The sequence below is a fragment of the Besnoitia besnoiti genome, chromosome X (genome assembly GCF_002563875.1).
Source record: "Besnoitia besnoiti strain Bb-Ger1 chromosome X, whole genome shotgun sequence".
NCBI lineage: Eukaryota > Apicomplexa > Conoidasida > Eucoccidiorida > Sarcocystidae > Besnoitia > Besnoitia besnoiti.
The window spans coordinates 2,263,583-2,274,014 of NC_042365.1; the positions used below are offsets into that span (position 1 = coordinate 2,263,583).

A 10,432-nucleotide genomic window follows, 5' to 3' on the forward strand; every position below is an offset into this window, starting at 1 on the left:
GAGCGAGTGTGCCTATACAAGGACCAGGATTAGCGAGCGATGACGAACCACGCGCGGCCGGCCGTCCCACGGCTGCAGCAGCCAGCCCGAACCACAGGGGGCCTTCGGCTCGGCGGGGGGTTGCCGTGGAAACGGCTTCAGACTTGATGTCGCCTTTGGGGGCTCATCAACAGGTATGTTGCCATTGCACCAGACGCGAGAACGCGCTGCAGCAAATCGCTCAAGCGGTCCGGCGGTCATATGCGTTATCTGAGGTATCGAGATCCGCATTGTCTGCAACGCTGAATGACTTAAGCACGCTGCCGAGCTCAGTGGGAGGCGGTGGTTGCCTTCAAGCCACATCGACGGACGCGTCCCGATCCCTCGTGGCCACGAGGAACCATGACATAAACGAAGCTGACAAAAGGCTAGTTGCGCTGCAGCGCAGTAAAGCAAGCCGCACTCACTTCACACGATTCTATAACGCCCTACAGCACGCTCGTCGAACAAGGCAGCAGAGGATATTGTCGATGGCACTCCAAAGAATGCGCCAAGAAAAACTGTCGCTGATGCTAGAGCACGGCACGGATAGGTTCGGGCCTGTTCCGGGTCCCCCCGTGGGAGTGCAGGGGGCTGCTGCAGGAGCGCCAAACCAAGGCGCAGGAGCAGGGCATCAGCCACTGCGGCCCGCAGCCCCCCCCCCTCCTCGTTGTGGTCTGCCGTCAGACGGCGAGGGGGGTTGAGGAGGTGATGATTGTTATCAGGCACAAGCGAAAACTCAGGGCACGTCTCCAACGAAGGCCACACTACCTTTTAGGCAGAGGCGCCAGGACACGCTGCGAGAAACCCGTTCAAGAGCGCGTGCAGCACGGCAAAGTGATACCTTCGGGCGTGCCGCGGGACGGTCCTCGGTTTTCTAGGAATCGAGCGAGTGGATCCGCCAGAGGTTTTAGCGTCCGAGTTCTACTGTAGAACAAGTATGAAAGTTCCAGTTACATCCTAGACAGCGAATGGCCGCAGAAAGCCGGGCGTGCGCCAGCGCATTTATTGGACGGTTGAAGCTGACCCATAAGACGGTGCCAGATCGAGCGCGACACTGTCAGACTGAAGTGATCTAAGCAAGCGAGGAGCATGGAGCCGGAGAGCTTCGCCCCTACGAGCCAAATTTGACAGCTTCCCTGTCAGCACATGTAGCACATTTCCATCTGTTACGGGTTCTTTCAAATCTTTGCGTCGCGTGTGTAGCGCCTCCTTAGATGCTGCAGTAGTGCCACGGGTTTCCCCATATCCTTTTGATTTGAAGTCCTCCTCTGGCTCCCTTCCTGAAGATGTATGTATTTCTGCTGACAGGCCTGAGATCGGAGACGCTGCGGAAAGATGGGCGAAGGGGCCAACGCTAGCATATAGGGAAGAGTATCTGAGCAGGAGGTGGAAATGGAGGCAAAGTATGGTGTGCGAATGCAGATATTCTGTCTGTCTGGGGAGCGTTTTATCTAATCGAACTGTCTGAGTGTCATTCTGGGTCGTGGGTGCTTTCTCACGCTGCGACGGGGTCGCCAGCGCAGCCTACACGCACCTCAACCCTGCCTAGATCAAGACTGTATTCCCTCTCAGAGGATATCCACCGTGCCGCACGTAGTGCTTCCACGCGGCTCGTCTCGTGTGGGTTCGCAAAGATCGATGTTAGTGCTGCGGACCTTTTCCGGCTAGGCAGAGGAGAACTGCTTAACAGCGGTGGGCACCTCGAAACCTCGCATGTGACGCCCGGAGAGTCGGTAGGTGCCTTAGGTGCCCTCATGCTGCAGAGACGATTCTGCTTTGGGAAATAGGATCGTAAGAGACAGACTGTGCTTCCGCGTTGGCGCCACCCATGAAGCCAGACACGTAAGCTCAAAGTTCGCACTGTTCTCGGCTTCCTATGACGACGGCGGGTTTTTGGAACTGAAGAGGCGACCCTGCGACCCTGCTTCGCGGCATAGCTTCAGCTTGGAAAGAGAGGTTCTGTGACGCAAGTTCTCGTTCCGTCAAAAAGTTGTATTTTCTCACAGCTCGCGCAAGAAAGTGGGCAAGCGCAGCTGCAAACAGACGTGTTTTATGGTTGTGCACAAGCAAACTACCACACACTCGCGGTCAGACAACGCGGATTACCGGCCCATAAAAGTATCTATCTGTCTATCTATCTATACATATCGTTTCGTACCCACGAGCACTCGTTTCGGCGTTCCCGAAGGTACAGCCACGCCCCGGACCTGCGTTTTGATGCGTGCTCGGCCTTCTAGCGTGGAACACAAACAAGCACAATGGCGATGACCAGGAACAGAACGATGAAGAGACAGAGACACTGGATAAATCTGTCTCCAGCCGCATTTTTTGCGATGGCCATTGCAGTCTTCTTTGCTCGGATCACGTTGTACTGAACTTCGTCTAGCTCTTCAGCCGCCTTCTGGAGCTGTTCAGTATGTTCGTTCATCGTCGACAGAATCTGAGCTCCCATCTCCTCCGTCTCTGCGACCATCTGCTTCGTTCGATAAAGGGATGCCTGGCAAAGGAGCACGAGAGCACACAAGAGACAACATGTGCCCTAACCTTCAGTGATTTTCTAATCCTCTGAAGGCAGCACCAGTTTATACCCTCCCGCGGCACTGGCACGCACCTGTGTTTTGTCCTGTTTATCATCCCCTGCTTGAACCAGAAATTCCCTCAACTTCTCTTCACGCAGCGTCTCTTGTTCCTCGTCACCTTCCTCTGCGCCCGCTCGGTAGGCCAGCAGATCTTCGCACGTAACTGAGAGAAGAGCGTCCTCGTAGGAGCGCCCCAGAGATGCCGCTTGTTGCTGTTTCTGTTGCCGTTGAGCCAACAGGCTAGATCTGTAGGCGACCCGTAGGGATGAGGCGATACAACGGAGCTCAAGGTCAAGTGCCGAGAGAGTTGTATCGATCTGAAAACCAAGTGAGGAATAAAAACCCGCTTGGTAGCAAATCAAAGGAAGCATCTGACTAGCGATGAGCACACGAGAGCGCGCACAACACACCACAGGGCCTAAGTCGGACGAACACGAACCGAGAACAGAGGACCACCAACCACTCGCGAAACCGACGAACAACTACCTGAGACGAGAAAAGGTACGGATCCGGCATTATCAACGCACTTACCAACAATTTTCTTTAGCCGTCAGAGCGGTAGAGGCCGGACAAAGATCCATCTATATATATATATATATATATATATATATCAGCCATGTGTTCATACATAGGTTTTAGATCACCTTTCGCCACACCCTACCCGCAGGCGCTCCGACGTGCTTGCACACTGCTCCGCGCTCGCGTCTGATACGGAACAATCTATCCAGTTTTGACAATACTTCACACGTTGTATGAAAAGTCCGAGGGCAGTTCGTCCTTTGCCCCCCTGCTGCGCCTTTGGCAGTATTAGCATTCTTGCTCGGAACGCCGCACCGTTGTATCCAGATGAACGTGAATACGCCCGCTTCCCCTCCTGCCCACATGAAGACGCATGAAGCGAATTTGACAGCGCAGGACGCCTGGGCCGCCGTATGCGCGGACGTTTCGCGCACCTCTTGTTGCAGCCGTTGCACTTTGACTTGGTGGTTTCTGAGGGCGTCTGCGCCTTTCTTTTTCGTGGCTCCAACCTCGTCAACAGCCCTCGCGAGTTCACTCAGAAGGGCATCGAGAGTCCGCAGTTGTTGCTCAGCGGCCTCGGCGCAGGTTTCGCCTTCGCCGTCATTATCGTCATCTCCAACCGAAAGCGAAGACGTCCGCTCTCGTGTGGCTTGGTGAAAGGACACTTTCCTATCGAGTTTGATGTTTCGAGCCGCTTGCCCGCTTCGGAGGCTGACTGAACTGCTTGGGACGCCCTTCCCGGTTCCTTCTGCGTCCCTCCAGAGCGGCGCGCGCGTCACAGGTACCCGCCCCGAAGATGGCCCGTATCGGTCGCCGCATTCCTCGAAGTCTCTCTGCGGACACGGCCCAGAAAGCGAAGACGATGCGCGGTCCTTATGCCGGCTGGAAGGCTGTCGACGGTCCCCGTCGCGCACGCGCACGAGGCTATGACTTGCTGGCTGCGGCCCAGGCGGCACCGGGGGGGAACGAGAGGACGAACCTCCAGAGTAGCCGCCGTCGCCTCCGCAGTCTCCCGCCCGGCTTCGCTCGTAGCCGGGCAGATCAGCATTCTGAGACGCAGGGTTTGTTCCAGTGCGTGAGCTGTTGAAGCCGACAAGGAGCCCCGCATGACGCGGGCGGTCGGCGTCGTCGCCGGCATGAAACCCACTCATCCTGCCTGCCTAGCTAGCTCTCCCTCTGGCTGCCAGCCCAGGGGTCCTCAGGGCGTCCCGAGACGAATGCGCATGAGAGCAGTATTGACCAGAGCTGTGTATGCGAAAAGAGACCGGTCCGGAACGCCCGGGCGTGAACCTATTACAAGACGACGCGAGCCTCAGCGACAAAGACAGATGAACGCAAAGGGCAAACCAGATCACGCGCGCTCCACCCATTACCGAAGAAGTACCAGCCCAACGAGCACGTGCGACATACGTGAAGCATGGGCACAGAAATTCATGTGCAAGTCAAATCCGCGTAGGGAGTGCGGCGTCGGTCCGCAAATACTGGAACGTATCGGCTGCCCCGGCTCTTGTGGCGTGTGACACGGAATCAACGAAAACAACCCGTATAAGAATACGAGAGATATACGATTCTCAGCGAGTGGAAGCAGCACGGAAAAGGGACTGTTTTGCGAGGGGAAAAGGGGGGGAACGACAGCCGTACTGAGATCAACAGAGAAGCAGTGAGCGGCGAACCATGCAGACAACTGAGGATGATGACAGAGCAACAGAGGAGAAAAAGTGCAACGCCGAAGGTCGAACTCGGGAAATGTTTAGGGAAACGAGACAATCGATAAGCGAAGCACCCGGCGTTACAGCCCACGCAAGCCCACCACAGCAAACGAAATGCTGCCCTTGCGGGTTCTCTTGGATCGTACCCGATGGCAGCGAATGCTGAAGCAACTCAGGGGAACGTAAACCGTTGAACGGAAACAGAACAGGGTACTAATGTTTCTGGAGTGTGCTCAGTGCTCCAACCGTTGCGAGGGAGAGCGAGCCTCGGATGACGGAGGCGGGTAGGGTGGCCTCATGCTGACGGGGAGGAACAAGGATATGCAGGAAACGGAAACACGCTGCGCGGGGCAGATCTACCCGGGCGACTGAAAATGGGAACAGGCACATATGAGGCCTGACTACCGATGGCGGACGGGCATGTGACAGGCAGCAGCCCTCCTCGTCCACTTTAGCGGAGGCGCAACGCACAGGGTCTTCGGCTGGGAGGAGGAGCCTCTGCTGTCGTACATGAAATTAGCAAGGTACGTTTGGAAGGGAATCAAGTGGAAAGAAGGAGGAAAGGATCTGTGCCTGTCTCCAGTGACCAAAAAGAGCTGCTGTCCTCCAATTAGCGGCGAGACCCCCCTGTGGTGCAAGGCGGTGACGACCCCTGGACGCACGCAGACACACGGGTATCTTTGGGATGACAGATTCCCCGCTCGAGGATGAAGTGTTCTGCCCCGAGGAAAGGAGAGGGACTGAGTCTTATAAGGACGACATTAAATACCGTGGGACTGTCGCGACCATGCATGCCTGCAACGAATCCGAGACACACGAACAGCGGTCAGGGAGACACGCCAGGCGGCACGCAAGACGCAAGACAGCCCCGCGTGGACTAACTCTTTTCTACAGTTCCCCCTCTACAGCAGAGAAAAAATGGCACTTGATGATTTCACACAACTGGCACGTCTTCTTCATTTTCTGGAGAAAAGCCCATTCCACTTCACTCTAGGACGCAGCCATACAAGGCGTCGGCTGACTGGCGCTTCTTCTACGCCAAGAGACAGAGCGGGAGACGAGTGCGCCACTTCCTTGGGGAAAAAAGAAGGCACTCTGGCTATCTCTTACTCAGGGGCATGCTCACACTTGTCCCCTGCAACTTGAAGGAGGAAAAACTTGAGAACAACAGGCTCCCCATTGCCGGGAAGGCGCAATACGTAATTTATGGCCGCTGCGCTGCAGCTACGTATAACTACAGATGAGTGTCAAGTTTATCCGGGGCGAACTGTCACGGATACTTTCGATCCAACTTCCGCCCGTGAAAGGCTGGGACAGAGACGGCAGAAAGCTGTCGCGCGAGTGAGCTCGATCTGGTCACTCAGAAAAACGGAACTCGCGTGCTCCTCTGCTGGGCTCCAAGCAAGAGCTTCCATACTCAGCTGAAACGAAGCTGCATGCTGGAGTTCCCCCTAACGGCGATGTTGAGGCGGAACGACTGATCACTGCGCTAATTCCGCTGCTTTTTGGCAATGTCCCCCTCCAGATCGGTAGCGAATCGCCAGAACAAATTTTCAGACAGGCCTGGCCTCTGCCTGCGAGTGGAAGTACTTCTCTTTTCACGTTTATCTGCATGACTACTGCAGTGTGAGGCGGACGAAGAAGCGCAAAACTCTTGTGCAGGTGCGACTGAATGCAGTAAGGCGATGCCCTCTGCCGTCCTGGCGTAACTATGCGTACATAGGGATATATTTATGTATTTATATACAAATTTTTATATATATGTATATATAGGACCCTCTTGAAGTACGATGCAGACTGAACAGCAAACCGCGTCATAGTTCACCGCCGGTCCCAATCAGAGGGAGTGAGGAAACGTATGTTGTACCTCCACGGACTACGGGCGGCTTAGCACGTGCGCAAGCGTTGACCCGAGACTTTTCTTGGCGAACTAAGATGTCATTGTGCCAGGGGAGGAAAAATCTAGGTACTTCTGCACACGACCGATCTCGTAATCGCTCGCACTCGCGAGTTCGCGACGCAGCCTCCTGTCGTGACCTCTCGAGAACGTTCCACGGCATGCAGTGTCTCCGTGAGTTAGCCGCCTTTCCGCTCGACTGACGAGGTCCACCCCCGGAAAGATGCCCAAGTTTGCTAGACACTACGCACGTTCATGCACGGGAGTTCGTTTCCGTCTTCTTGCGAACGACCGCACCGGGTGAACCAGGCGCTGTCGCCGCAAGCAGGCAATCCACGCAGGGGTGATGGACTGCGGGAGGCACTAACAGAGATCGCCTTCTCCGCTCCTCCCCACGCACAAACCGATCCGCCCCTGTCTCGGCACTCGAAAACGCTCGCTCGGTCGAACACATCAGTAGAAGAAACGGTGGAGACCCGAAAAGGTGAACCTGTGCTTCTGTCTGAGAAGCGCCAGGCCAGATCCCAGGACGTCGTCGACCTTCGCGCAGTACTCGGGGTATTCTTTCATGAGGCGGTCGTACCCTGCCGAAGCCCTCTTGGCGTGCTCGTCGACGTTGCTCACCTCCTCCGACGCATTCAAACCGGTGCCCGCGATACCTGACGCGCAACGGAGAAAGAAATCAAAAGATCAGAACGTCGCTCCGTCGGCGGCGCCCGCACGACCCTGCTGGTCACGTTCAAGCACAACTCCAACTCAAGGAGCCGACGCTTGAAAGGCAAGGTCACACCTCCGGGAGCTGAAAAAAACGTGCGGGTCCGCGACGCCCGAGAGCTGCAACACAGCACTGTCTTTTCAGTTTAGATGCGCATATCTACGTACGAACCAGGGCGTAGGGCTATCCAAAGGGGGGTACGCACGCGAGGAATGTGCGTGCCAGTCCGTGCAAACTGTGGTGTCGGCACTCAGATCCGACTCAGTTTCTCACCCGCGGCACGGCTGCCCAGCTCCATGATCTGATTCAGATGGTCGCGAACATCCGAAAGCTGGTAAAAGAGGTCAAAGAGCCGTCGAAGACTCGTCATGGACGCCTGCACCTGCACATTGGAAAACACATTCGTGTAAACTCAAGAGCCTCCGGTCCCGCGAAAAGCCGCAATTTGCCGCACGACAAACAGATGCGCTCCTGTCGCGGTGCAGCGCATAACCTGACCTGCCCCCCTCCCCCCCCCCCCCCCCCCCCCCGCAAGACGGGAACACTGCTCCAGGTTTAGGGAAATATTGAAAGATACCGTTGTCAGTGCCGGAGAAACAGAGCAAACCCACCAAAGAAATGCGCACCCCCTCTAAACACGTTCCAAAAGACGCTTCTGCTTTAGGCCTTATCCTTGCATCGGCATGCGAAGCGTCGACGGCGCATTAACGCGTCGGTGCACGCACAACTGATTCCGCTACGGTGACACTCACGGACCTCATGTCGCTCCACCTCCACAAACTGCTTTCTTCTTTTCCTCTTTTTTTCTTGGGCGTTAACGGCATGTCTTACACTCGGGCTGTTTGCGAAAGGCTGCGCCTCTTCTTCAATCGCGCGAAGTTCTTCTTCCCAGAAGGGGCAGTCCATCACGCCTGTCAAGTAGTCTGCCCAGTTGGCTCCAAGGAGTTCCATCTGAAGGCTCTCAACACGCTTCAGAAGTGCGGCTTCATTTTGACAGGCGCGGTGCAGGAGCTGCGGGCGCTCGACACCGGCAGCTTCAGAGGCGGTGTTCAGCGGCGGAGGTGAGTCCGCTGAGGAGGGAGACGAAGAAAAACACCTCGAGAAGAGCTGTGAAGACGCTGGCGCAACAAAAATGCAGCAGGACTGGGAAGCTGGAGTCGAAACTGGAAACGAAGAAGCCAGGGGAGAAACCAGGGGAGGGAGCCGCAAGCCCCGCCCCGACGCGCGCAGAACCGAGGCCGTACGGGCGGCAAGCAGGCACGCCAGTGTGGAAGCAGACATGGTGTAAGAGAAGAGGAAGATCTTATATAACAGAGAAAACACAGAATGGGGATCCCTCAACTCGGATGTGAAGGACGGTAGCTGCGCACCTGCACAGGCTTGGACGGTGCGAGTCTCCTTTTTCGGCGAGGCTCGGAGGTTGGCAGAGTGTGACAACAGAAGAGAGAACAAGGCGCAGAGTAAAAATCAAAGTGGACGCAACCGTAAAACACGCGGAATCAACAAGTGCCTCGGCCGTTCTGTGCGATTACAGAATGACGCGTGTGCGAAGACACTGGGCGTTTGCGACTTTCGATGCATGCACAGCGCCGACAGAAGCCATAGAAGCTGGGATACGTCCACAGCACGCCTGCTTCCTCATTTTCCATGTGGAAAACAGCGTAGCGGTACCACGCACTACATTATCAAACGTAGAAAAACGCAGGGAAGATCAAGGTCTCTCTCACCTGCATAAATGAGTAGAGCCTCTCTCTTGACTACAAACAGGAGAACTGGCTCATCCATTTTCACCGCACTGAAGAGAACCTAGCGTCCGATCCTCTTAGTGACAAAAGGGGCAGACCCACGAATGAGGATCAGTGCTATGGGAGTATTAAGGCGCGTGAGCAAAACATACGCATAGATATCACTAACCCACATTTCTCAGCCAGGACCGTGTGACTCCACTGCGTGTCGCGAGGCGAATGGGGCGTCGTACACCGTTGGCGGCGAATAATGGGACCCCCACGAGATGTGCAAGTCACTCGAGAAAAATTGCAAAGGAGTGCCGGTGTGAAAATCTCGCTATATTTCCAGATGCAGGGGCGCGTTGGGGGAGGCCTGCCGTTTTGCGGCTAGAAAATGTATTTCCCCCCGCTTTACAGAGTGCTCATTACGCACGATGCGCGAAGCACACTTCGTGCGTACTGAGCATTCACATTGACAAAGCGAACGCACAATATGTGGATAGAGTCGGCGTTGTGCCAGCAAAAACATGAGCAACTGCAAAGTGCCTCATCAGTATCAGTGTCCAGTGCGTCTCTCATCATAAGGCTGGCCTCTGCCCGTGATCTGTTAATCGCAGCGCCTGGGACAGTCCCACGCGTTCCCGGTGCGTGAAAAACGATATGCTCTGACGCCAGCTGATTTCCCCCAAGCAGACATAGTCGGAAGTAAGATGTCTCTACCCTTGTCTTCACCGCCGCTCCTCGTAGGAGGGGCCCCTGCGAAGACCGGCGTTCGCAGTGACTGAGCTTCGGGCCCTGCTGGATACTCACGAATGCCGGACTTAGTGTCTGTGAATTGTTGCGCAACTCTTAGCAGCAGTAGCAAGACGTGCGAATAGACTGAAGATGCCTTCGCAAGCAATTAGGACGTTCAACATGAGCCCAGCCCTTGACTAAAGTCGTGTGTTGCATTTTGCAAAAAAGAGGTCCTGGCGAAAATATGTGAGTTCCCGCGCCTCCATCCTCCGCGTTCTCTACCGACACCTGATGCGTCCGACACTCAACACACGCAGCCAAAATCCCAATATATAAATATATATCTTGTTTCACGCTCGTTGGACTGTGGGTGGTGTACCATATGTCCAGCTACACCGCAAATTCTGTTTCTCTTCCACCTAATCACTTCTCATGCTAGAGACTTTTGGAAATTCCTGACTACGCATCCGCTACTGCTAGTGCGGAACGCAGTCGCAGACAAAAGCCATGGCCGAAAACGACGAAATTCT

The 10,432-nt window shown here is 55.4% G+C and overlaps 2 protein-coding genes across 2 annotated transcripts; both read right to left on the minus strand.

The window, feature by feature from the left end:
• Positions 1-2,254: 2,254 nt before the first annotated feature.
• Positions 2,255-4,270, minus strand: BESB_018650 (uncharacterized protein; the record flags this gene model as incomplete). The annotated part of the gene is made up of 3 exons (XM_029360580.1): positions 2,255-2,518; positions 2,633-2,917; positions 3,554-4,270. 3 exons carry the CDS (start codon positions 4,268-4,270, stop codon positions 2,255-2,257), a joined length of 1,266 nt encoding a protein of 421 aa, XP_029216556.1.
• Positions 4,271-7,178: 2,908 nt separating this feature from the next.
• BESB_018660 (uncharacterized protein) lies at positions 7,179-8,391 on the minus strand (the record flags this gene model as incomplete). Its single annotated transcript, XM_029360581.1, has 3 exons — positions 7,179-7,384; positions 7,714-7,822; positions 8,272-8,391. 3 exons carry the CDS (start codon positions 8,389-8,391, stop codon positions 7,179-7,181), a joined length of 435 nt encoding a protein of 144 aa, XP_029216557.1.
• Between the last annotated feature and the right edge of the window lie 2,041 nt (positions 8,392-10,432).